General features: G+C 42.0%; 1 protein-coding gene and 1 long non-coding RNA gene across 3 annotated transcripts; one reads left to right on the top strand and one right to left on the bottom strand.

Annotated features, from left to right (window-relative positions):
* Nucleotides 1-92: 92 nt before the first annotated feature.
* On the bottom strand, nt 93-26,787 carry LOC136013184 (uncharacterized). The gene is made up of 3 exons (XR_010612178.1): nt 25,628-26,787; nt 18,510-18,551; nt 93-1,041 (listed from the first exon to the last, which is right to left on the bottom strand). It is a non-coding gene; the product is annotated as an uncharacterized LOC136013184 (long non-coding RNA).
* CCDC80 (coiled-coil domain containing 80) lies at nt 5,494-24,793 on the top strand. 2 transcript variants are annotated; one of them, XM_065676658.1, is made up of 8 exons: nt 5,494-6,124; nt 6,495-8,398; nt 11,847-12,003; nt 15,749-15,885; nt 16,526-16,674; nt 20,333-20,436; nt 22,024-22,104; nt 23,499-24,793. In XM_065676658.1, the coding sequence occupies exons 2-8, from the start codon at nt 6,503-6,505 to the stop codon at nt 23,843-23,845; spliced, it is 2,871 nt and encodes a 956-aa protein (XP_065532730.1). In that variant the 5' UTR covers nt 5,494-6,124; nt 6,495-6,502; the 3' UTR covers nt 23,846-24,793. The 2 variants fall into 2 exon arrangements, with proteins under 2 accessions (XP_065532730.1, XP_065532731.1); XM_065676659.1 differs by having other exon boundaries at nt 6,492-8,398.
* Nucleotides 26,788-27,723: the final 936 nt, after the last annotated feature.

Below are 27,723 nucleotides of genomic sequence, written 5' to 3'. Positions count from 1 at the left end.
AGTGGGCTCTGTTTTCTAGCTGAATCCCATTGAAGCTCCTCCTCAAAGGAACTCCTCTGCAGTGCAGAGGAGAGCTGTCTTCCCTGGTCAGTGAATGAGCTGATTGTATTTCAGGACAATTTCTACTTGATCTTCTTCCAAGTGTGCAAAGCCATAAGTGATTGCATTTGGACAAAACAGTTACCAAAGAGATCGGACCTGGAAGCTCTGCATTAAGAAAGCAAGCCCTAATATTTGTGCAAAGAGAGAAGTTGCATAAGCACCAGCTTAAATCTGCTTTGTACCACAAAGCAGGGCTGTGAGAGCCAGGAGAGAATTCCCCCTCTGTTCAGAGGGGCTTGACATCGACTGGCAGTCCCCCAGACAAAGGAAGGGAGAGGGACAAAGAAAGCATGCCAGAGAAAGGAGGTGGAGTGGCTAGCATTAAGCCCTCTGGTGCAGAGGTGCAAAAGTGAGATAAGAATCCATGCCCTTGCAGCTGGTGAGTTCATTGCCACGGCCAAATTGATTTAGCTGTGCAGGCATGTGATCTGTGAGAGGTGACTAACAACACTTTGTGAGACGGTGTTGAACATCAGTATCATGAGATGCCAGTAGTACAGCTTCCCTGCGGGGTTATATTGCTGTAAGAGAGGCCCCACTCATTGATTGCAGCTAATGAACTCTCTGTTTCCCAACTATTTCTGCAACTGACAGCCTGTAACTGTCCCAAGACTATTTCTGAATGCTATCCGTCAGCAGCTGTACCATTAAGAAACGCAGCACACGGCAATGGCTTTATCGCTTCCATTAGCTTGTGACTAGGTAACACTGTTCGCAAGGCCAGCAGATGGCAATCTTTGTATTCATATGTTCACATGTATAACACTTTCACCTTAGTGCACATAACACCAGTTGCATCAGTCAGTTTGGGGTAGAACTTGTGTCATGCCTGGCCAGATGATGTTTTATTCTTCCTGGCTGATGTTTCCATCCCAGATGTCAACCAGATGTAGAACAAGAAATGGGTCTATGTGAGAGCCTTCCTCTCACCAGGAAACCCTGTAAACCAGACAAGGAGAGGTGCTAAAATCAAGGTCACCTTGAGCACAGCCCAATAATAACACCCAGACCTCAGAATTTCATCTCAAACATAGCCTGAACCTTTGGGTCTGCAACCCTGTCAGTATCTGGGAGGCTTAGCCTCAGCTTAAAACTCCTAAATTTAAAGTTTGTAATATTTTTAAAGCCTGAAGTGTCACATTGCACCACCAGGTTCTAAGCAATATTCCTGGGGACTTCTCAGAAAAACATATATTTAAAAAGTGAAGACTTAAATGAGGCCAACCTATTTATCAAAAGCGCCTTTCTGTTCTAGGAGCTTGATCCGACTAACCAGGCATTGCTCTTTTTATTATGGGTCACTGCTTTTGCAAGCTTCTCTGTACTGACTCCTTTTCCTGCTTCCGTATGAGGGGCTGCAGCACCATTCCCCTGTCTACACTACCAGTTGTTATTTCCCCAGCTGCCGGCTGGGTTGTGACCCCAGTCATATCACTAATAATAGCCTCCTCCCCTCTCAGGAAAGCAAGGAACCAGCAGGGTTCAAGAAACCTGTCCCTTCTCAGAGCATCAACAATGTCTGGCTTCACAGGATTCAGGCTCTGGTGCTCTCTACTCTAATAACCCCCCACCAGCATCAGCAGGGAACCTACACCTGCTTATCTGGCTCCCAGCTTCCCAGCACTGTACAAAGCAGCTAATGCCAGTTTTCCTAAGCTCCTTCCGTCCTTTCACCTTCCTTGTAAGCTCCCACACTCTGAAGGATTGCTGGAATTCTTTTTAAAAGGAAAGATCTTCCCACTTGCTCCTCTGTCTGTCTCCCTCTTGCTGCTACCTTATTTCTCCAGGTTTTGTAGGACTGAGAAAGAATCCTAGTTCAGGAAGTAGCTGACTTTGTGTTCTGGGTTCAGCAGTAGCAGTCATTTTTCTCCTTCTTGGTAGCTGGTGCAGCGCTGTGTTTTGACTTTCAGCCTGGGAACAGCACTGATAACACTGATGTTTTTAGTTACCGCTCAAATGTTTTAGTCTGATCAAGGACTTTCTGAGCCTCATGCTCTGCCAGGGAGGAGGGGAAGCTGAGAGGAAGCAGAGACAGGACACCTGACCCAAACTAGCCAAAGAGGTATTCCATACCACAGCACGACATGCCCAGGATGTACCTGAGAGTTACCCGGAAGGGCTAGGGCACTGCAGGGTTGGATGAGGTATTGGTCGGTGCTCGGTTGGGGTTGGGCCAGTTATCAGTTGACTGTTGCTGGGGTGTTGTATTCTCTTCCCTTGTTATTTCCTTTATCATCATTATTATTGGTGGTAGCAGCAGTGATTTGTGTTATACCTCAGTTACTGGGCTGTTCTTATCTCAGCCCATGGGAGTTGCATTCTTTTGATTCTCATCCTCATCCCTTTGGGAGTGGGAGGAAGAAGGAGGGGAGTGAGTGAACGAGCTGTGTGGCTGGGTTTAAACCACAACACTTTGCTGTTAATTCTTCAGCAGCTGAAACAGTGTAGTTGCATGCACACCCCTTCACACACTGGATACGTAGAGCCTGACAGAGTCTGATACCTAAAGCAGAATATAGACTCACAGGCTGTCATCCTTAAAGATAGATGTATTTTCCCTTTGTGGGCATAGCATTAACTCTCAGTTCCTTATTAAAGCCACTCTGACGGCTACAGGCTTTGTACATTGCATTCCACCTTTCTCAAATTGCTCATGTCAGTTCAGTGGGCTATAGAATTCATTTCTATAAGCCTCCAGTGAGCTGCACGCTTCAGGGGTGGGTGCCTTTTTGATCTCAAATTTCCTATATAGATGTGTCCATAGGGATCTCATTCCATCATTTTGCCATGACTTCCAGTCCAGCCAAGAAGGTCTCTTAGAGCCTTGATTTGAGGACTAAGCAGCAGAAAACCACCACATTCTTGAGGAAATTATCCCAGAGGTTAACTGAGACCAATATTAAAAATGTCAAGCAATTGCAATTCCTTCAAGTCTGAGTTTGTCAAGATTTAGTCCCTAATCATTGGTTATCCTCCTGCCTTCCTCTGCTGGATTAAAAAGCAATTTATTTTCAGAACTTCTTTCCTGTGTATGCATGAGAAGACCAGCTTGTGGCTGTGCCTTCCATATAGTTATTTCCCCACCTCCATTTCAATAGGATAATATCTAGGCATCAATTAACTTTTTGAAGACTTTGAAATCCTTTTGAAAAGCCTGATGTGCATGGCAGTAACCACCTTTTTGGAACTACATATGACTTCCCAAGTTCTCATTGGGATGCTGGCAGACTTTCTCCTTGCTGCAATATCACATTGAAAGCTTGTTTCCATTGGCTTACATACTGTGACCTTTAAACCACTTACAGAATAGCTGCCTTCTACGGTATTGTTCTTTATCTTATGCAAGGTTTGTGCATTTTTTTTGCTTCTTGCCTTATGACCTTGCGTTGGCCCTTTAAAATATATGTTCACTTTACCAGGAGTCCCATGTTGGCTTGCATAAATTATTTACTTTCTATGAAATTCTGATGCCAAATATTTCCATCAGTCATTTCAAGTTTATTCCTCACCTCAGATAAAGATACCAACAAACATCAGCTTTGAGAATAATCCCTGTGGCCCCATGTCTTATTGTGTGCTAGTCCCTCCCTACAGCTGCCTCACAATCTATCATCTTCACTTATCTGTCAGCCTTTAATACATTTAAGACAGGTTCTGTAGCATGCTACTTTCGTTAATCAGGTTGGGAGAGGAAAGCAAAGTCTTCACAGAAATTCCTTAGTGTATCTATAATTGGATAGGATAGACAGCAGAGCTAATATGGAAAACTGGTTTCTTCCTTTGCTGTCATGTACTGAGTGTGTTTTCTTTGGCTTCATTAGACGTGTGCAGACAAGTGATATTTTGTCTCTGTGGTTTCAAATTATCATCAAAAAAAAAAAAAAGTCACTTAGTTCTGGGGTTTTTTTTAATTAATTTACCCCAAATTAAATACTTGGCCTCAGCTTTGTCGGGTCACTACTTTTTTAGATCTTTGTAATAAAGCTGGAAATTTGGAAACATTGAAATGAAAAATTCATTCTGAATTACAGTTTCTTTAAAATGTCACAATGGAACAGCGTAATGTTTAGAGACTTTTCTTTTTTTTTTTTTTTTTTTGTTCAAGATTAATAAACCAGCAAACCTGACACTAATTTAAGTGAAAAATGTTCCCCATTTTGCTCTGCAGAACTCCGGCTTTGTGATCCTTGTGAGAGGTACAATCCTTCTACCTCCCAGTGGATGCAGGATATGATACTCTGGGAGATACTGGGCATTTTTGTACTCATGTTAATGTGAGCACAGGCATTTAGCATCCTCCCCAACCTTCAGGGCAAACCACTGGCCACAGAATACAAACTGTGGGCACACATTAGCAAAATCACTGTTAATGCTTATCAGTGCATTGGGCAACTTAATGCAAAAATGAAGCAAATAAGGAAAGAGAGAAAGAAAAGGAAGGTTTTTATGCTTGAAAAAATAATTGTAAGGGAAGTAGAAGGTGCACCTTTCCCCCTCTCCTCCCCCCAACCTTGATAACTGAGGTCAAATCCAGTATGTTGTCACAGATAATATCCAGTATATTATAACAGCATCTCTATAAATAAATGAAATAAAGTATAAGTCTTATTAAGGTCTTGGATGTTTTCAGGTATTGTCCATCAGCTACAATTAAGTTGTGTTTTACACTGAAGGTGCATGACACACTGAAGCCAGTGACAATCGGCTAAAGACCAGATGCTGGCAGCGTAGCTGTGCCAGTTTACGTCAGCTCAATAGAATGGTGTCATTTACATCATGAAGAGAGAGCAAAGGACATGACCCTGTTTTTATCCATGTCTCTGTAGGTATGTTTGCACCTTTCCTCATTTTTCTTCCATTGGTAGTGCACATTCATGGGAAATATGTACAACTCTAATTTCAGTACAATAATAAAAATCCTGATCTTTTTAAAACTTCAAATTAACAAAAAGCCATGCCCATATGATGCTTGCAGAAAAGACTACACTGACATACATGAGGACCTGCAAGGGAAATTGATTGCAAAGTGAAGAGAAATTGGATTTCACTGCAGAACTCCCAGAAAGCAAACAAGGAAAAGGGGAATGAAAAATGGGGTTAGAAAATAATAACTCCTGAACTTCAATGCTGTTATTGACAGTGATTCAGAAATGCACTTCTCACAGGACTATTTTTTTATCCATACAGTGTTGGTTTAATGGGCGGAAAGAGAAAGCTGAGGCTGGGGAGCGTCGGGGAGCTGGGACACGTGAAGGAAAGAGTTAAGGCTGGAGTCACCCCCTCTGAAGTGCTCTGTGATGCTGTGCAGTGTTTCAGCTCCCAGAGCCTTCCTCCTCCCTCCCTGTGTCAGAGTGGGGAGGAGGCGGGTTCTGCTGAGCTGTTAAATCCTGAGTGAAGTTTCCCCCATTTCCAGTGGCCACTGTTGTCTGAGGCTGGTTCGGAGGAGGGCTGGGGTTACCCTGACATTTCTGGGACCGCAGCCAGACAAGAAGGGAAAAAGACGAGTCTTCTTCCATTTGCTTTTGTCGAAGTGTGGAGAAAGGGGAAAGGGAAGCATTCTCTTTTTTTTTCAGCATCACATTCCTCTGTTTTTCTTCAGCCTGGAAAATATATTAATGCTGGTGATTTCCTCTCTGGAAACAAAGGAGCTAAACGAGACTGAGGAAACAAGGAGTGGGAAAGAGGCTTGGGAAGTTTAAAAGAGAGAGACTCGGAGCAGCCAGGAGTTACCATTTCTTAAATGAAATCCCTGCCTGTGTCGGTAACCAGTACAGCAAAAAGCCAGACTTGCAGGTAAATGGAGAAGCAAAGATCCCAAAGGAAATTTCCGCTAACCTCATCCCATTTCTCGAGAAGGTGAAGAAAAAAGGAAGTTAAAAGATACACGGGGAGACGAGCAGACTCTGGGACCTGTTGGGCTGCTTAAAGATAAATCACAGCAGCAAACTTGTATGGCACTGGTCTCCTTTTAAAGGAAAAAGACGTGAAACCTCATCCCTGGAAGGCGAACTTCCCTGAGAGTGTAAGTCTCAAGTCAAATTCTTAGCTTTCTGCTCTATGTACTGGACCCTTTCTCTGTGCATGTTTGCATGAGTGTTATGTGAAAGCGTGAGAGAGATAGAGAGAAGGATGCAGATCACCGTGTCCTTTTGGATAGACAGAGTCATGTTACAGACAGATGATCTCATTTTTTAATAAAACGATCCACTTTGTGCATTTCCAAAAATAACTCTAAACTGTACAAAGCCACCAAGGCAGGACTGAGGTGTAATCAGCACTTTAAAATCACAAAATCTCACTAGCCTATGCTTTGTTTTTTTCACCACTTGCGCAAGATGTCATCATACTGTTAACATCTAACTTTTTCTCTTTCTCCTCCTCCCCTCAAGCAGATTGCACAATGAACTGGAGGCCAGCTCTCAGCTTAGCCCTGCTGTGGGCAGCATGGCTAGTGTGCAGCTCTGAGAAGGCAGAGAGGCTAGCGGAGGGAGGCAGCCATGGAGTTAGGAAAGTGCCCCTGGCTTACAAGGCTCCAAGCAGCCTCCTGGAGAGGTCTGGAGCACCCCTAAGGGATTCAAGTGCAAATCCCCGACACCCTGTCACCAAAAGGGATTCTTCAGGACCTCCAAAGCCACCTGCCAATCTCCCGCAAGGGGAAGCACGTTCCCAGGTCAGGGGCATGGGGACCAGAATGAGATGGGTACAGAGACTCACAGCTGCAGCCAAATACTCCAAGTCTGAGATGATTAAGGATGAAGGGATATCCTCTTCTTCACAGTCACGGGTGGCACGCTTCCCTTCAGGGTCAAGTTCCCCCAATATTCTGGCCAGCTTTGCTGGGAAAAATCGGGTGTGGGTCATTTCTGCTCCCCATGCCTCTGAGGGCTACTATCGGCTCATGATGAGCCTGCTGAAAAATGATGTTTACTGTGAACTGGCCGAGAGGCACATCCAGCAGATTGTGTTGTTCCATGAAGAAGGGGAAGAAGGAGGAAAAGTCAGAAGGATAACCAATGAAGGAAAAATCCTGGAGCAGCCACTTGATCCTGCCCTCATCCCTAAGCTCATGAGCTTTCTGAAACTGGAGAAGGGGAAATTTGGCATGGTGCTGTTGAAGAAAACTCTGCAGGTAGAGGAAAGGTACCCTTATCCAGTCAGGTTAGAGGCCATGTACGAAGTCATTGATCAGAACCCCATCAGAAAAATTGAGAAGATGAGGCAGAAAGGCTTCGTCCAGACTTGCAAAGCAGCAGGGGTAGAGGGACAAGTGGTTGAGGAAAGCAGTCATGGGGGCAGCACCCAACCTACCCCTGGTGGTGGACATGTCCAGGTGTCAGCAAGGAAGGAGGAGCCAAGGAAGAGCAGTAATCAGCCAACAAGGACCAAAATGGTGCGGAAACCAATGACAACCACAGTGGCCACTCCTCTGCCTACAGCAAGAACCACAACCCTCCCTCCCACCACCATAACTACCCGTGCCACCACCCGGGCAGTGACAACAGCAAGCCGGTCTACAACAACAACTACACCCCTCCCCACGACACAGAGGACCTGGACCACAAAGTCACATTCCACCACAGAGTACCACAGACTTCCAGTAGCCCCAGATACCACCACACCTCAAGTCACAGCCTCTGAGGATTTCTACCCTCCTGTGTGGAAGGCAAACCGCAGGGACCGGCAGCGTGGCCACCTGGAGAAGCACCCAGCAGCCACACGGAAACCAAGCAAAGCTGCCCGCTATGACAGTTTCACTGAGGTCCCAACAGCTCCCTCAGTGCACTACACAAAGGCAAACGTGGGTAGATTTAAAGACAATCGAACTGACAGAAAGGACTATAACCATAGGGACCTGAGTGTTACACCAGGGCAACACAAACCAACTAAGACTAAACCACCAAAAAAGAAGGCCCAAGAAAAGATATTGAACAATGAATATGAAGATAAATACGACCCAAACAAGCCTTCTAGTTCCCATTTAGAAGAAGAGTTTACAGCAGGAAATATTCCCCCAAAGAAAGGAAAACAATCAAAGAAGCATGAGCGAACGGATAAACCTGAGAAGAAGAAGAAGAAGGACAGACCTGACAAGCTGCAGAAGAGTGATAAGCAGTCCAAGAAGGACAAAGCTGAGAAAAAGAGCAAGCAGGACAAAGACCGTAGCAAGAAGAACAAGAAGGGGAGCAGGACTGAGAATGAGGATTTCCCCAAGCCCAACAAGAAGCCTTTCCTACAGCCTCCCAGGAAATCAGTGACTGACCTCCTGGAATATTTTGAAGGCAAAAGGCGGCTCATTGTAAGTAACTCGTTCATCTGAATCTTACTACCTAAATGAAATCATATCTCCCTCCTAGTAAGGATATGTGGAACAGAACGCTTACAGTGGTTTTGTATTCTTCTGGATTTGTCCTTTCATTTAGGAGGCAAAATTTCTAGACAAACAATTATTTCCATCAGGGAAGGTCTTGCAGTCTCGTGTTGGAAATCCTACATGCTGTATGAAGCTCAGTCAATCAGGAATTAGGATAAAACCTCTTTCCAGTCACTTCCACAAGCAACCACATAGCCATCAGATTGTTTTGTTTCCAGTGGATATGTACATCTCAGGATCTGTATAGTTATGATTGATACAACAAGGGCCCAGTGTGGATTACATCCATTCATTGCTTTGAGTTACTTGCCAATGTTACCACATTTTGACGCTCCGCATGTCCTGCCAGCTGGCATACCTGTTTTATATTGGTGCTGGTGTCCTAAAACTGGAAGCAAGCCAGACGGCTTGGCAGTACTGGAGCATGTCTGACTGAGGATATGCACAAAAGCATATGATGAGATGCCCTGAGGTAGGATTGTTATATCTGCCATTCTTCCTGATAAGAACTTTGCATTCGAATCTCCTAGACATCTTCAGAGATCCTGTGCAAACTTCATTTTGGTTTGGTTTTTTCTCCTGCTGTTTTTATTAACTATAACACTATGGTAAGTTTTCAAGTCTGAGAAACTCTGCATGGTCTGGAGTTACTTGTCTGAGGGTTTAATAGTGTTGTGTGTTTTTCCAACAACTTACCTAAAACACCACTTCACCTGGGACAGGAAACCGCTTTAACTGAAGTACCAATGTTTTTTCTGGCAGATGGCACATACCCTGAAAGGTACACTTTGAAAAACAGTTCTTTAAAAATATTATTGTGGGAGCTGGTTTCTTGCAATAATTCCACTGCCAGCTGGCCTGTTTCCCAGTTATTGTCCAATAGTCAGTGTCACAAATGTAGCTTTTACTTTTCATGCCCATATTCCAACACAAATAGCTAAGATTTCAACTACTGGGATTTAATTAATCGTTCTGATGATGATTCACAGTCCTGAGCAGAGGGCAACTTTCTTCTCCCCATCCCCACTCTTTCAGCTGTAGGGGATGTGCAGAGCTAGCAGTCATGTTGGAGAAGAGTAATCTCATTGAATTTTGCAAATAATGCCTATAAGTTACTTGTTGACTAACACTTTGCCAAATCAAAAGCTCGGAGAGAGAAACTGCACAGAAGTTTGGGATCTTTGAAATCTGGTCACATATCTCAACATTGTGGTTTCCAAGAATATGTGTAGCATCAGGACAAATAAAAACAAATTTGAAAAAGGAGCCAAAAGCAGAGTTCATAGATGTCAGGCTGCTAATCATTGCAGCAGCACAGTCCTGGCAACTTAAAAGACGGTCTGAAATTTGCACCTTCTGGTACTAGGCTACCTCTCACCTGGATCTCCAAGAAAAGAATTGTACAATCTCAGGTTGTCAGACCAAAACTCACTGAAGACAAACGATTATGCTACACTGCACTTCATTTTCCCAGTATCTAATGCCATCCTCAGCCTTCTTGCTCTAAGTTTCTTGAAGAGTAAGTTTTAGCCAGTTATTGGTGAAAGCAGTGGCTGGTCTCTGCTATTGCTTCACCACACACAGCACATGTGGAAAACAACTTCTCAAGCTTCTTTGAATACACAGCCATGCCTATTTGCACCCCTTCCTATCAAAATGTTCAGTTCACATAAGGTCACTCCTTTCAGCTAGATGAACTCTTGTCATTCATGAGTCTTTGAACTCCCTCTCTAGAGAATTAGCCCACACTGCTGCAGAAGTGGCTCTGCCTGAATTATTTCCCATTGCTTTACTTGTCTTTCAGACACCTCTTTAATAGACTCATACCCAAGGACATTGTTTCAGTCCTCTCAAAATTCTCTTGAGAGGGACCTGGGTTTTTAAGTCCTACACATCATTAAGGATTTCAGAGTGCAGATTTCAGTGTGAATTCCAAACATCCAGAATTTTGAAGGCTATTCTGGGTCAAGTTCAATTAATGACGAATATAGGACCCAGCTACAGAAACTGAAAAAAAAAAGTTTGTGTTTTGAGTCCTGCAGCCCCACCTCTCTACAGTGGGGCTTTCATTGCAGTCTTGCTAGTGTTAAGAAATCTTGGCTTAATGAATTTGGGTTCTTGGTTTACTTCTCTGTGGTGATAAAATGCTGACTGAGAGTTTATATATGACTCTATTTATACCCACGTGCATATATATGCACATTCACAAATACACAGGTGCATGCAAATACAAATAGAGACAGTGTATATACTGCAAGGATTGAAAGAGTCCTGGCACAATGCTTTGATTTTAAGTTTGCTTTGCCTCTTAACTATTCCCTGCTTTGTTCTACAAGGTTTGATGAAGTAGATCAGATACAGACTTGACTGTGTTCCTGCTTATGGCATCCAAAACTAGGGAGGACAAAACAAAACAGTGGTCTGGTTTTGATCTCAGTCCTCAAATCCTTCTCATGATCCTTTTCTCATTTGAAGCATTTCTATGCAATTTAAAAGCAACATGTTACATGTTACGGCCCAGAAATCAAATCCTCTTTGTGTCTGACTTTCATTCACCTTCATGTCCCAGTGCTGTAGTCATGCCAGGGGGTCTTTGCATAAACGAAAGATCTTATAAGCCCAGAAATGCCTCTTACATTTCAGTACATTGATGAACCGGATTTTAAAGGAGCGTATCATAAAAACTCCCCTCCAGGCCCTACAGACTTAAAGTAGGCAGCTACAAAAGGATTAAACCGGTTGCAGAACAAAGCATAGGTTTGCAATTGAAGGATTCTGGTGATTATTTATGACCTTAAATCACAAAATTTGTATTTGGATTCCAACTCCCTTTGTGTTTGGGGAATCACTGGCAGGTGCTTGATTGTAATTCACTGCTGCCAGTTAGATTGATTACATTGCTCCAGCTGAGGCATTCTTCTCCACCTTCTGCTGGATACTGCTGCAGCTGCCATGTTCCCAGTGCTCCTGCTGTCGGCGAGTAGGGGAGATCCTAGATCATGGAACCATTGAAAAGGCTGTGAGGAAGACCTGGTGTGATTGGCAGGGCAAGGGATAACAGGAGAGTACATGATTTTCCGTAAAATTCAGTGCCATTCTTCTACCAGCACTGTGGAGAGGCATGGGAGGAGTTTGTGCCACCAGCTGGCCATGCTTCCTAAAGCCTTCCTGTGGCTGGTTGAAGACCTTTGGGTTAGTCAGGCCTAAATGTACACTCCAGACACAAACAAATAAAACAAGGCTACACAGCTGTCAACAGATCTGTGGTAAAGAAAGCCCAGTTTGCAGATAGTGACTAGTTCTCCTTCAGTAAAATAACCATCTGCTTCATTCCTTACACTAAACAAGCCCTTTTGTCTCTGCCACCAACCAGCTGATCACAACACCCAAGGCGGACAACACCATGTATGTACAGCAGCGAGATGAGTATCTGGAGAGCTTCTGCAAGATGGCAACGAGGAAGATTTCAGTCATCACAATTTTTGGCACCATGAACAACAGCAGCATGAAAATTGACCACTTCCAGCTAGGTTCTTTTGTTTTTTTAATAATTTTTCCATTTTGTGGGCAAAATACAGACAGCAAAGGGAGAAATCTCTCCATCTTGGGTCAAGATTTAAGCAAGATTATTTGTTGGGGTTCAGTTGTACTTTCACACCTATTCCTTCTTTCATGCTAGCTACCTCCCTTTTGTATTTACGTATGTGTCTCTGGTATTTTCCATGTTTAGGCTTCCAGTGACGTAACTTGAGCACCTTTAGCTTTCTTTGTGGGAATTGTTAAAGCCAGTAGAACAGTGAAAAGGCAGAAAAACATGATGAGGGCATCAGACAAAAAGAAGAAATTAGGCTCAGGTCTACCAATATGTTGAATACCATCGTCACCATCTAACTAAATGGCTACCCTTTTATGATGCCCCCATGTCCTTGCTTTCACAAGACATCAGCCATGGATAGCTAGATACTGGCTAGCACAATTTAAACACTGCTTAAAGAAACTGGCTGTTGTCACGAAGGAGAGGAGACTGGAGGCAGGAAATGCTGAAGGGAACTGTTTAAGATTATATTCAAAACTTGGCCCAAATTAATTCTGGTTTAAAGTTCAATATTATTATCTCCCCACCCTGCCATATAGCATTGTCTCTTGCCTTTGCACTCCTCATGAGATTGTGGTAAAGCTCCATTTTTCAGGGGCACGCACTGGCTAAAGCCAGTTCAGAGAGAAGCACACCAGTTAGAACCCTTGCTGTGAGTTCCCTTCCTTCCCAGGATCATCTTTCCTAGGCTTAAGAGCTAATTTCGCTATGTCCACAAAGTGAGCATTCTCCTCCACAGCAACAGCAGGTCCAGGTGCATTTTCGCCTTTGTACTGGTAAATAGATATTAATTTAGAAGATTTCAACCATAGCTTTTAGGTAGGGACAACCTTACACATGTGCACCAGCGTACCTGATATTACAAAGTTTACTATTTAAAGTCCTACTGCCTCTCTTTATGCATAAAGCTAGATACCCAATCAGTGTGACTGCTTATTGCTGGCTATTTTAAAGAGGTTCATGTAATTGAAGCCAGAAGTTTCAGACTATAAATCAGACTACGCAGGATTTGCAAAGCAGCTCATTCAGCCATATTTAGTATCACCTTTTTATGTACAGAATTCCCATACTGGGCATCTATCTCTCTTAGGCAGCTTTGAAACAACTGGTGTCAGTGTCCAGGTCCAGGTCCAGGGAAGCACCCATCTAAGCCAGTGAGAACCTTTTCTTTCATAACAGTAGGATTTGGGCAGACTTCAGTCCCAGTCCAGCAAACCACTTACACTTAGGTGTCTCTTGAATCATGCAAACAATCTCATTGTTGTGTGTGTCTAAAGGTTAACACTACCATGGGATGAAGGCATAGAAATAGTATAAAAGTTGCTACTTTGGCTTATAAGTCCATCATTCCTCTGAAAGTTCACCTGGTTTTACCAGACCCTCGGAAGAGATGTGTGCTGGAACAGAAAGCTCAGGACCACACCAGCTCCAGGGTATTTCAGGTCTGGCATACAACAGGACAGAAAATCACAGATTTATGTCTGGCTTCCAGCCGTACCTCCTCTACAGTCAGAGGGAGAGCACCTAGCGGGGATCAGGAGTCTTGTGTCCCTGAATGACAGTGAGCCACAAATCCTGCCAGACTGTGCACCTTGTTGACAAATCTGGAGCGGCACAGGATTTTTCACTTCAAGCCAAGGTTACTCAAGGGCACTTTTTGTGTACCGAGATCCATCTGCCTGTCAGTGAACTGTTTAGGATTATATTTAGCTCCAATCTGGCTCATAAGCAGACATTCACTGACATACACCATACTCTTTCTGCCTGTTCCAAATTTAATCTACACCCAAACTTTCCCCAAACCACACAACTGTATACAACAACTGAATTCTCACAGGAGAAATTAACTTCTTGAAGAAAAACAGGAGTACAAGTTAAACCTTACATGAAGTTCACCTTACATTTTTTCAACAAAAAGCCAAATTCTGAGCTTTTAAGAAAGTTTAACATAAACATCTTTCTATTTATCCCCCCTTCTCCTCTACCCTTCCTGCTTGCACGACCTTTTCATGGCTCACTCTCCTTCAGCACCAGAGGCATCAAAAGCTCCTAAAACCCAATTAGGTCATAGTATTTATGCAGTGAGAAGCCTGAGCACTCTTCACGATGAAGTTTACTTGTAGTGATGCATCTTTGGACTAAAATACACATGACAACAATAGAAAAGTCCACAATTTCAAACACATTTAGAAGCAGTAAATAAAAGAGAGCTCATTAACACTGTTCAGCTAAGATTAGCTCATACTGAAAGCAAAGAACATTTCGCAGTTTCACATTGTAATGATACGAAAACTGACTGTCACTTCAAAGGGCTTCTCTTCACTCCAGGTTAGCCATGTGGTCTTTTCCCCAGCTCATGGGAACAGGGCTTTAGTCAACTAAACACCAGCCCCAGGCTGATGTCTGACTTTACACTCAAAGCCAATACCTAATCTATCAGGCCACTGTACTGCTACAACACTGTTGAACTTCTTTTTAGCCTTATCTGAATTATTTCTAAGGAGTAGCTCAATTTCCCAGCCTGTCTAGCTGCTAAGGAAGTATAAAGAAAAGTCTCTGTACTCTTTCAGTGACCTGTCTAGAAAAAGCAAAGAGAGTGAGGACTTTGCGGGTAGCAGCAGACAGTCTTGACTCCCACTGTTCTTCGTGCTGATCTTTATGCTCTTTCTTTATGAAGTGGAGGTCAGGGACAAGTAGTGAATTGAAAAGAGGCAATTAGATTAACTTCTTTTCTTTTTCTCCCTAGAAATCATTTCCAAGCTTGAAAGGCAGGCCAGCATTTGTGGCTTTCTTCTCTCCCCTGAAACATTTTTCAGGACTTGGACATGATGCACCCTGGTTCCAGGGGAAGTAAGGTACCCAGTACCTCTACAGGCTTGTCTTATACAGGCTTCAAGTCTCTGTCTTCAGAGGTCTTTTTCTCCTGAGGTATTTCTGAATGTTTTCTTAGGGTAGAGCAGTAAGTACATACAAGTCACTGTCAAAAGTAAGTTTGTTCCTGTGTGGGTCCCAGAATAGGAAATGAACACCAGCAGGCTGACGTAGGAGGAGTGCCGTGGCAAGGTACACAGAGAAAGCTGAAGAGCTAGGACTGTGGTAGTCAAGACACATTACAGTTTCTTGTTTCTTGTAGTTACTAAGCCTCCCGTGTAAGTTTTTAAGACTGGCCAGGTTAACTCTAGTATCCTGGCCAACCTAAGCTGTTCTAGCTATATTTTACTGGCCCAGATTCTCTATGCTGTTTCATTTGGATATGGTGCTTTCTAGCCCCTGTCCTACATTGTTCCTATTTTCTGTTCCAGAAATGGCTGCATTTCAGGAGCTGGTGAAATGATTAGTACATGCATATACATACATAAGAATATTGAAAACAAACAAACAAGGAAATCTAAAAGATCTTTCCAGGAAAGAGTAGGTAACCAAAATTTTCTAAAATCAAGTAGAAACATTGAATAGTGAAGTGCATGTGCCCCAGGATAGACTGTTTCAGGAAATACTGGGACTGAAAACTGGACAGTTAAAAGGCATAGCGCCATATTGATGTTTTTTTAACATCTTGCCTGTGCAGCTGGAAGAAGGCTTTTGGGAAATGAATTTTCCCCCTTGTTTCAGGTGAAATTAAAGGCAGAGTGCTGTGTGATTCCGTGATTACTTTCATTTCTCCTTTGTCTCACATTAAGATAATGAAAAGCCCATGAAAGTGATAGAGGATGAAGATCTTGTGGACCAGCAACTCATCAGTGAGTTGAGGAAAGAGTATGGGATGACCTACAATGACTTCTTCATGGTGCTGACAGACACTGATATGAAGGTCAAGGTGAGGTTTTTAACTCTTTGGAAGAAAAGGCATTGGAAAAACAGGAAAAAAAGTGAAAAAACCCCATAGTAAATTATACACTACAGGCTTGTATGTGAGGGCACATAAGCGACTGATGCAGGACTTGGTTATTGCTGGAGGACAAGAAAAAGGACAGTAAGAGAATTTTTCAGGAGTTAGGTAGTTATCTTTGGTTTCTGCAGTCAGGGGATTTCAGGAATTGTGGGTTTCTGCTAGCGTCTGATCTGACACCATAGGAACAAGAGCTCCCACAGGCAGGGGTTTTATTGTAGTACCTGGTATTCTAAACCACAGTTTGACTGCTCATGAGGATGACAGCATATTGCATATGGGCAATGCTTTTGTTAAATGGGCTTACAAAAGAGAATAATGACAATTTGTTGCCTGCAATGGCCTGGCCTTATCACATTGGGAAAATACTGAAAATATGTCATTTCCAAAGAGCACTCTGATGGAAAAACTAATACAATTTTCCATGGTTTCTAATCTGCTTTAGGCCTTGTTACTTGTGTGTAAACAGGAATGCTTGGATCTCTATATATCCCACAGTTCTGTGATACCTGCAGAAAGACTCCCAATATGCGCATCCTTTCATCCATCTGTTCTTTTTTTATAACAGCAATATTACGAAGTACCTATAGCAATGAAATCTGTGTTTGATTTGATCGACACTTTCCAGTCACGAATTAAAGACATGGAAAGACAGAAAAAAGAGGGCATTGTCTGCAAAGAAGACAAGAAGCAATCCCTTGAGAGCTTCTTATCCAGGTATTACCTTCTGTTCTTTATCTGCTGCTAGTTCTAATTATTGTCTTATTGAAAAAATACCCATTCAACTATTTCTGTGATTTTTTAATATAGATTTCTCAGTACTTAGAGTGCTTAGCAAATTCAGAGGTGTAGCCATAGCCTGAATGCGGTCTTGTATAAAGCACTAGAAGTCAGGCTGTATGCTGTGTATCCTGACTGCACATTCTTTGGACACTAATTTTCTGTACCTCAGTTCCCCCATAATGACATGGAGATAATAACACTGATTTGTATTAGAAGAGCAAATAAGGATTAATTCACAGATGTTAGCTCAGTGTTTTAAATGCATGAAACACGGTGTTTATGTGTTTCAATTATCAACCATCACAATCTCATTAATCCCATTCTAATCCTTTCCATGTAGCTCGAATCAGTAATTAATTCTCTGTAACTTCTTTCTTATCCTACTTGAGATAACAGTTGGTCTTTGCCAGTATTAGTCATGCATATTACTAAAGGTCTTGCACAAGTCTTGCAAAATGTTTGAGAGACCTTCTGCAGTAAGACAGTTTTGCTTATGCAATTGCTATATGCTGTGTTACTGCTCTACCTGCGAGACCTGAATTCCAGGCAATAAACATATCTGGACTGTGGGAATTCAGATCCACAGAAGACCTGCGCAGATACAGATCCCTCTATCACAGGATAATTTATGTGAAATTATGGCTACTCATTACTCGAGGTTTTAACTACTGCATCCTCCTCACCTACTATCAGAATCCATGGGAATACACTGTTAATGTCAAATAGCGATAAATAACTGAGGCAGTGTGGATTATAACTTGAGGAGGAAAGAAGCAATAGGAAAATGAATAGGCTCTTGGTTCATAAACATTTTAAAATTCACTGGCCATTTCAACAGAAGGAACCTTTAAATAGATTCACCCAACCCACTTCACCACCTCCTGTTTAGGTCTCAGTGATTCATCCTCAAGACCATCAAGGAGAACCACAGGTTAGGAACAGCTGACCAACACAAGAAAGAGCTTGTATGCTGGAAAGTGACAGGCCCCAAATCCTTCTTTCCTGGAATCAGCCCTAGTAATAAACACACATTAGAAAAAAAGGCAGGAAAAATGCAGAATGTTGCATTTCTAAACACATCTGCAGCTGCACAGAATGCATTTGTCATCTGAGCAAGGAGCATCAGGCTTTAAATACTGGGTGGGCTTCACTAGCCATGTTAACTGGTCAGATTCCCAGCAAGATTCATTCCAACTTTGTCCAAGATTATACTCCCAGCTGAACAAGAGTCTTGGCATCATCTCCCAGTGCTGCGCACTGGGGAGGTCAGTTACAATAATGCAAATATTGTTCTTAACAAGCTGGAGTAAAAGGAGACCATGAGAGCCAGAGGTGGCTTGAGTACTGCTTAAAAGCTACATGTATTGGAAGAAGATCCTCGAGTTTGAAGGGGGAGTCCTCCCGTAACACTAAGACACTGACTGCACTACTCTCTGGGCTCACAAACAAGAATGGGATGCAAAATAGGTAGAAGAGGAAGAAAGAATGCACACAGAGAAGGCTCTGGCAGATCTGTTAGGACAGAATTGTTGGCCTGTCGCTTCTGATATCAGAAATAAGGCATAAATGTGTACATTAGTGTTGCTGAAATAACAGCTGTGAAAGACCAACTGAATAATTTTTCAGTAAGATGTAGCCCCTGACAAGCACACCAATTACAGGGATTACCTGGTGCAGAAGGGTAAACAGCTTGAGTGGCTTTCAACCTTTCTCAGCTCTGTGCATCTCTAAAGGAGATACTCAAAAATCCATAAAGTGATTAAGAGTACCTTAAAACAGCTCACAGATATGATTCCATCCTGATTTATGCCCTGGAAAAAAATACGATCCACTGTTTACATTCTCAGTTATTATTTCATAGAATCACAGAACGGCTTTGGTTGGAAAGGACCTTCAAGATCCAATCCCCCTGCCATGGGCAGGGACATCTTCACTAGACCAGTACCCAGGTGCTTTTGCTATACAAAATATCACAAGATGATTTTTTCCTTATTTTCAGAATAACAACATGAAATTTCCCCCATTTCCTCACGTCATGCATATGATTCTTAATGCTTCTCACTCCTATTTACATAACTGTATACATACACCTATGTCTCTTTGCTTTTCCTCCGGGGTAAGATTAAAATGTGGGAGCTTTGCTTTTCAAGGATTTACTTTTTTAATTATAAAAATACATGCAGTATCAGTCAGTCAACAAGACAAAGTCATCAGCATCCCCCATTCTTTCAGCAACTTCTGTGATTTTGAGCAAGTCCACCATATTTTCTGCTTCTCTCAAATGGAATAGAATTGACCCTTTTCATTAGCCTTTATTTTGAGACCTTCAGTTGGTTCTGCAGAAAGGCAGGCTATTATTGTAACAAAGTAACATCTGCATCCATTTAAAAGATCATTTCCTGATACAAAAATATCCCTGCAGCTTTGCAAATTCCTATAAATCTGATTTATTTAGGTTTAGTGGAGAAGTACTTTTATTCAAAAAAGGAGTTGCTTGGAGAGTATTAAAACCCCAGTAGTTAGAATTTTGCAAGCCTTCAAATGTCCTTATGCCAGTGACTTTCCTTGAGAGGACAAGGGAAAGCACTCCTTGTGCAAAAGTTTGGTTAGATGGGGTGTTCCATATTAAAGAAATAGCCAAGATTTATCTTATTGCCCCATGCATGCCTCATATGGCCACAGGCTCACACAACCACACTCTTAAAAACAAGCTCAGATTTAAAACCATGTTAGAGGTATTTTGAGTGAGTGTGGTGTAGAAGAAAAAGAGGTCAGTATTTACACAGAAGTATGAGCTATGTCTGAAATGAAGATACACCCTAATTCTCAGACAGGCCTTGGACTGCAAAGTAACTGTGCAGTTCCAGCAGCGGCGAATGATGTAAAAGCTCAATGTTTAGTGAGGAATTCTACAGGAATGTTTCTTTCTCTTGAATATACACTTCTCAGCATTATTGTAACTACTGAAGAGATCTTTGAGCAAAGATCATAAGCTTTGCAGTGTTTGTTTGGTGAAGCAGCAGATGTTTGAGAGCTGTAAAATTCAAAATAGGCTTTATCCTCTCCCAGTGATGGACAGAACTGGGAAGGTCTCCCATACAGCTGTTACTCAGAAGTTGTGAGAGGAATGACATACTTCAGCCTACAGAGTAAAGTAATGGAGAAGAAGGTTAGAACAAGCCCTTACTGTAATCTGTCCTCTAGTGTGCAGGAGCCTGGGCTGAAATGGCTGTTTCTGAACAATCTTTTGACACGGCCTCTGATCTGCTACAGATACACATTCAACTTAAACAGGGGAAGTTTAGATTGGATATAAGGAGGAAATTCTTTCCTGTTAGGGTGGTGAGACACTGGAATCGGTTGCCCAGGGAGGTTGTGAGTGCTCCATCCCTGGCGGTGTTCAAGGCCAGGTTGGATGAAGCATTGTGTGGGATGGTTTAGTGAGAGGTGTCCCTGTCCATGGCAGGGGGGTTGGAACTAGATGATCTTGAGGTCCTTTCCAACCCTAACTATTCTATTCTATTCTATGATTATGACAGGACTCGGGTCACATATTATCACTGTACACTGTCACACTCTCTCCTCCTTCCAGGTTCCGATGGAGAAGGAGGCTGGTGGTGATCTCTGCTCCCAGTGATGAGGACTGGGCTTATTCCCAGCAGCTTGCTGCTCTCAGTGGACAAGCCTGCAATTTTGGTGAGTCAAAAGAAATTATACTCTTGCTCCCCAAACCCACATCCTTCCTGGTGATGCGATGGGTTCCTTTGCTCAAGTCTGAATCTAGACAGTCTGAGGAGTCTGACAACTGAATAGTTTGCTGTAGGTACTCCACATCCAAATGGAAAAGATTGTGCTAAACAGGTAGTACAGCAAGCCCCCTCAGACAGCTAAGACAGCTAAATTGTTCCCTGGAATCATTTGTGTGAAGCACAAAAGGTTAGCACTCCAAAGCTTCCCTCCAGGCTTGTGCTTCAGGAGCTCAATGGTGTTTTCTTTTTCTTACTGCACAAATCAACACATAAGTACAATGCTTTGGGAAGGTCAGATTCTCTATACCCAGGTCAGAACCAGGTCAGGTATCAGGGAGATGATGGCCATTAGGTTTCGGTTTGGTGTTTTTTTTTTTTATCTGTCCTGCTTCATTGCCAAAACCTGTAAAAATATTATCCAACAAGGACAATCCCAGCCCCCTAACTAAGTACGTAAGAGCCAACTACATAGTTAGCGGAGAGAGATGGAATCTTCCAGGAGGCAATTAAAAGCAAGACCCAGAAACATTCTTCTGCTTTTCCATTAGAAAGCCCAGAGAAAGCTCCTTAACTTAGGTTCCTGGTAATGCAAGTCCCACACAGGGCGTAGACTTGACTCCTACAACAGAATGAAACAGCTGCTGTTTCAATACATTTCAGTTATGCCTGGAGATCTGCACAGTATCACTGTTTATTCATAACCACCCGGCTTTCATTCAGATCATCAGAATCATCTCACTTTGTAACTACTGAAGTAAACTGTGAGATGGACTACCGCAAAATGCTTCCTGAAGAACGGAATGTAATTAAAACAGTTAATTGTCCCCACCTTTTGTTAGGGACAGCTTGAAGGAGACCCAGTGAGTTCCTAAAGCATTTGTCCTCAATGGGTGTTTTAACTAAGCGGTATGTTTCCAAGCATCTATCCTCCAAGTTGTAAAAACAGTTACATCAATGATTTTGTAGATACAGACTCACATCACACAGTTTCTACAGCCCCTAAGGCCTTTCTTCAAAGCAGAGGCAACAGTTCAAGCCTCTGCCCAGAACAAATGAAAGAAGCGAATGCCTGGCGGAAGCATTCCCCGCATTTAGAGTTTAGCGTGATACGTTACATTGCCCCTAAACACTTCGTTGCTGTGTAGATGACAAGTAAGAGCTTTGAACAAAACAGTGCAGAAACATTCTGAATTTGGGGAATGGCCTCTACAAATTTAACAGTGTGCTCGATGCTTGTATCTTTATCCCCATCCCTGTTCTAGGACTACTCCAAATGCGGCTGTCCTTCGGACACTAGCAACAGCTTTTGTGCAACTGATACCATATTTACTTGACACACTAGCTTATCCCCGTGTTTGGGACAGGTGATGTGACTGGCAGAGATTTCACATAAATCACTAACTCTTCCTCCTAGAGGGCTGGCTGAAACTGGGTCTTAACTTAGCATACAGAGACCTGGCTGATTAAACTGAAATCTGCCACAGAATGAGCAAAGACCTGGTCTGACCCCCAATCTCCTTCACTTCCTCCATAGGTCTGCGCCATATAACTATACTCAAATTGCTAGGACTTGGAGAAGATATTGGAGGTGTCTTAGAGCTGTATCCAATTAATGGTAAGTAACTGTTTCCAGTTTCTTTAGTACTACCCACAAAGAACATTACATAGTTTCTTTGCTGTAATTTCTTTAGAGGGATGGGTACAAATATGTTTTTCTCTTTTGTTTTGTTTCTTTCAAGAAACAAGACGATATAAAAGCAAACAAAAAGCTTTCTTGGTGTTCCTGTGCTAAACATTATATAACTTCTTCAGGACACAAAAGCCCAAATATCATTTGGAAGACATCTGACGTCTTTATCTCCCACCTAAACGTGCAATCCCAAGTACACTTCTCTGCCTGCCTTGCTGTCAAAGATGAAGAGATGTCTGTGCCTTTTACGTGTGCAAGAGTTTGCAGGGCTAATAGAACACCAACTCAGCAGATCCTCTTATATGGGTCCCTCAGTCATCTTCATAGAATGGTTTGGGCTGTAAAGGACCTTTTAAAGATGATATAGTTCAACTCTACTGCCAAAAATAGTGACTTCTTTCACTAGAAGAGGTTGTTCTAGGCCATGTCCAATCTGGCCTTGAACACTTCCAGGGATAGGGCATACACTGCTTCTCTGGGAAACCTGTTCACATGTTGCACCACCCCCAACCTGAAAAACCTCTTGGTTATACCTAAATCTATCCTCTTTCAGTTTAAAACCATTACCCCTGTTTCTATTGGCCCTGGTAAAAAGTCTTTCTCCACTTTTTTACAAGCCCCCTGTAAGTATTCCATCTGCTCTTCGCAGGCTACTTCAGGTAGCTATTCTTAGGAGATCTCACTGTCAGGGCACATTTCAAATGTTACTAGTTAAGCCCAACAGCTGTCTCCATCAGTGAAAGAACAAAATCAGCTGATTTATCCCATCCCCAATCTGACTGCTCTGTAACATGAAAGCGTGCTAGTCCTTCTAGCTTACTGGCCTCCTCCAGAGAGCCTCAACAAGTTTGTAAGGCATGTGCCACTTTGTAAAAGTCCTGCTGCCAAGACAACTCTGCGTTTGTTGCTATTAAATGACCTAGCAACTTCATCCTGTAATTCTTCACACTACCACACTTATTTCTCATGATTTCTTTTACCGAGACTGTTTTTCACATATGCCTTGTGCATTATGAGAACCAGTGACCCAAGCTGCATAGAAGCCAAAAAGGTGCATGTGTGATGGGTGATAGAAAGGTGTGCTACACTTCAGTAGCTTCTGCCTACAGAATAAAGTTTACTAAACCTAATAAAACTGTTTAAAATACATCTTTAGCTTACACTGAAACTGTTTCATTTTGGAAGCAGGAAATCCTGAACTTGTAAATGACAAAAATTTTTCATTGCCAACTATTGGCCTGCATACTATCTCATGTTGCTAACAAACATCATCACTGCCTAAACAAAATATCAATGCTGGTTTTATGATTACTTTCTAGGAAGCTCTACTGTAGACCGAGAAGATATCCCAGCTAACTTGGTGAAAGACATTAGAAATTACTTCCAAATTAGCCCAGAATATTTCTCCATGCTTCTAGTTGGGAAAGATGGAAACGTCAAATCCTGGTATCCTTCTCCAATGTGGTCTATGGCGATTGTGTATGATCTGATTGATTCCATGCAGCTTCGTCGACAGGAAATGACAATTCAGCAATCACTTGGCATGCAGTGCCCAGATGATGAGTATGGTGGGTATGGTTACCATAGCTATCACCAGGGATACCAGGAAGGTTACCAAGATGACTACCGTCACCACGGAAGTTACCACCATGGATATCCATACTGAAAAGTGCAACTTAGCCCCCGACTGCCCATGTCTGTTTTCTAATAGCTATTGAAGCAATAGGTGGCCAGTCACAGAAAGTCTTCCCAGGCCACCTAGATAACCCTGCCTCGTTCTTCCACTGTTCAATCAAGGGACTTTGGTCACTTGTCTCCTCAAAAATGCAGAAACCTTTACAGTGAAGCAATTTAAACCAGTAGTATTGAAGCTTTAAACAGTAAAGACTCCTTTATATTTTTAAACCTTTAAACAAAGGGCATCAGCAGGTGCTGTTTGTATTAAAACCAAACAAAAACCCACCACAACTCGTCCATGGACACTACTGTAGGGCAGAACATGAACTGTCCAACAGATTTTGCAATGCTTTTGTTAGTACTTTTTCTAAGGAGAAAAAAAAAAAAGTATATTTATTGGAAAGTGAGATTGCATTGTGCTTATGAAGAGAAGCAAAGAATCACACTTCAGGACTTTCCCAGAAAAGGAAAACATAAGAAGGAAGCATGTGGCAGGCTCTTTAATAATAGCAATAACAATAATAAAATCCTTTTGAAGTACTTTATCTAAAAAGACAGCATCCCTCCTGTGGTGCATTAGCATTGTAATTAGCTGACTTTATCAATGAAAATGTGAATTTACAGCTATGGCAGGATTTGTTCTAATATAATTCAATGTAAAGTTCTTAACTACAAAGCTTGCTTTATGGCCATTTACTCTTTTAATTGGGATCCATGTTCTCTTAGGTCCTGCCCACTTGACAGTTAAATCGAAGTTAATGAGAGCTAGGTGAAAACATCAACTATAGTTAGCATTGTCTGAAACACAGAAAACTGAAAAGCAATATCTTCATCAGAAAATATAGGAAAAAAGATCTTACTCATGTATATTTTAAATGAGTTGTAACAAGCTCTCTCTAATAATGTTCTTAATTAAACTATTGCTCTAAATTTCAAATTTCCTTCTACCTCTTCTTCTCATACCCTCCCCATGGAAAAAATATCTAGACGAAACATTTATAAAGCTATTTGGGAATAATTTAATCTGCTACTAAACCAGCTCTATTTCTGCCATACTTGCTGAAACAGTTTTCTTCTCCTTTCTCATTGGAGAAGTGCCCTTTGGGCATCTGATCTGTTGCACCACCCTACTCCTACTGAAATCAGTGGTGGGAACAGCATGCATAGCCATGTTTTCAACACCATTTGGATTAGATTTCTAAACATTTAAGATCTGCATAAAGATTCAGCCTTCATAGTCGCACAGTGGTCACTTCTGATGCTGAAGGCATGCCTGACCAGACACATTTCTTTTTATAATCTGTGACATGAGTGCACATGCTGCATATAGATACATGCTGCAAGGCATTCTTACTAGGTTTTGTCACCACATCAGTAGCACAGGAATAGGGAGAAGCTACTGCTCTAAGCTGGTCAGACCATGCCCCACAGTTCGAGTTTTAGCATTTTCCTGATTTCCTCTCCCACCACCCTGCTCCCCCTAGACAAAAACAGAACTGAGCAAAGAAACAAGCTCACTCAGACCCAGATATTTCTCTAGAAACTTGGTCACAGAATGTCAGAAAAGCAGACATGTGAGATTCACAGGGCCTGGTAAGCTGTTCCTTAGCTTTATAAACCTGGTCATCATATGGGGCAGGCTGCCCTCTGCACAAGACATCATAGGGCCTGGTAAGCTGTTCCTTCGCTTTATAAACCTGGTCATCATATGGGGCAGGCTGCCCTCTGCACCACAAGGTCTACTCAGCACAGGGTACAGCTCCCAACTTACCTTCCTCAGGTGACTGTAGCTAAGTGGGTAAGCATTTGACAGAACCATTTTGATAGGGCTGCTGCCTGCAGAGAGCTTCAAGGTGCCATTAACTACAGCTCTTCCACAGCTGAAAGCAGCGGACAGAGAAATTTAAAAAACAACCCCAACACCAAACAAAGAACCCCACAACAAAGAGGAACTAAAAAAAAAGAATTACAGAACTGAAAGATTTACAGAAGAAAATGGGAGGTCCCATAGCTCAGTTTTAGAAAGCAAGTGCTTATTTCATCAGAGTATTAAGGTCAACTGCCTAACTTTCTTTGCCTAAAGCAAAGCAGAGGAAAGTAAACCAGATGTTTAACAGCCACTCCTGTAGCCAAAAAGAGAAACACCTTTAGGGTGTCTTCTTTCAGGTGTTCATTTCAACTTTTCTGTAATCTTGGTTTTAGTGTAAAGTCTTTAAATGAAAGCCCTTTTAACTCACACTACAAATCACAGAAACTAAATGTCCTGTGCTGAACAGGAAGAAGAGACAGTGAACTTACAAAAGGATGCAACACCTGGTCCAAATTGCCTTTTATCCCCCAACCCTCCAGAAATCAAACTTAAGTTACGCAAGTACCAAACCCAGTCTAGGCATTCAGTGGGAGTTGCATTAAAAAGACAACTCCAAACAAGTTGTCCACTTATAAGGGAGGTTGGGATGGGCTCTTAAAGCAGAACATGCATTCAAACACGCACAGAATTTGGAGAAGACTGTTCTATATTCTGGTGCTGATTCCTGCCTTCATTATAAACTGGCTCAAAATTATCAAAAATTTGCAGCTATGATTCTGATTTTGATTCAGCTATGATCCTGACTTTGCAACCTACTTTTCCTTATGGAAAACAAAAAAACCCAAAACCTAAAGGAACACCAAGCCAAAAAATCCTTCCAGCAGCAACATACAGTTTTCTAGAAGACTAAGGGCATTCAGGAGCTACAATACTCCAAATTCAGACTTCATTTTGTAAAACACAGATCAAATCCAAAGCACTGGCTCTGTCCCTGCAGCATCACTCTAAGGACAGACCCACTGAGATTAATGTCCTATTTCTACAGCCTTTAGTAAAGGCTGTAGAAATTATATTTAATTATACAGAAAAAAGATATAAAATTATAAAGAATTTTTTTTTCTTATACAGTTTTATAGAAATTATAAAGAAAAATTATAAAGAAAAAGCTTTTTTATGCGTATTTATGAGATTTCATTCAGCTCCAAGATGGCTGTTTTCATCCATAGGCTCTCTTTCAAGCACCATGGCTCACTTATAATAAAGTCACAGAGTAGCTGAAATTAACCAAAATAAATATTGCTTTAATTAGCTTGTTATAAAAGAGAAACATGAACACATCTCTCTTCTTGAGAGGTTTTGTGAACCATTTCCTCAAACATGGGGGGATGAACATAACATCCTCAGCAGCAATTAAGTTCAAATGTTTGTGAATCTGGGGCTCTAAATCACAGCTTAGAAAGAGCTCTCTGCCTAATGTATTCACTAAAGACTGTGTGCCAAACAAATGCTGCTCTCCAAAAGTCTCCTTGTAAACTTCCCTATTGTAAGTTGAGAAAAACAGTAAGCTTTCCAACATGGAGTAGGTCAACAACCATACAGTAGAAATATTTAAGTGGAATTCACTTGATCTATTTGAAACATGTAACTCTATAGAATAGCTCCCCTTGCTAACTAGGGCTGCTGCCCAGCTGACAATTGTTTACAGCCACCTCCTAAGAAATCTCCTGTACACACAAAATTCAACTATTGCCATGTATAGTACAGCTGCACAGAACTGCAGGGTTATACTTCTGGGTTACTTTACACACTTTTATTATTGCTAAGTTGATGCAAATCCTCACCCATGTTTAGACAGCAGTAAACATTCCTGTTGCTTCAAAGGGGATATAAGGTTCCTGCTCCATTATTAAAAGAAACCTGCCTGGCCAATCCAATAGAATTTCTCTGAGATCTCCAACCTGAAGACAACAGAAAAGATTTCTACATGTTAGACAGGACCAACTCTACAGAGCAAATAAATGCTTGGATCAAGAGTGCAATCTTTGTGCAATCTAAGA

Source organism: Lathamus discolor, chromosome 4 (assembly GCF_037157495.1).
Source record: "Lathamus discolor isolate bLatDis1 chromosome 4, bLatDis1.hap1, whole genome shotgun sequence".
Taxonomy (NCBI): Eukaryota; Metazoa; Chordata; class Aves; order Psittaciformes; family Psittacidae; genus Lathamus; species Lathamus discolor.
This window is presented reverse-complemented; position numbering and strand designations above follow the sequence as displayed.

Coding starts and splice junctions, on each gene's coding strand:
- CCDC80 (XM_065676658.1), top strand. CDS start 6,503: ATGAACTGGAGGCCAGCTCTCAGCTTAGCCCTGCTGTGGGCAGCATGG. Junction 20,437..22,023: donor TGGACAAGCCTGCAATTTTG/GTGAGTCAAAAG, acceptor CTTCCTCCATAG/GTCTGCGCCATATAACTATA. Junction 22,105..23,498: donor AGAGCTGTATCCAATTAATG/GTAAGTAACTGT, acceptor ATTACTTTCTAG/GAAGCTCTACTGTAGACCGA.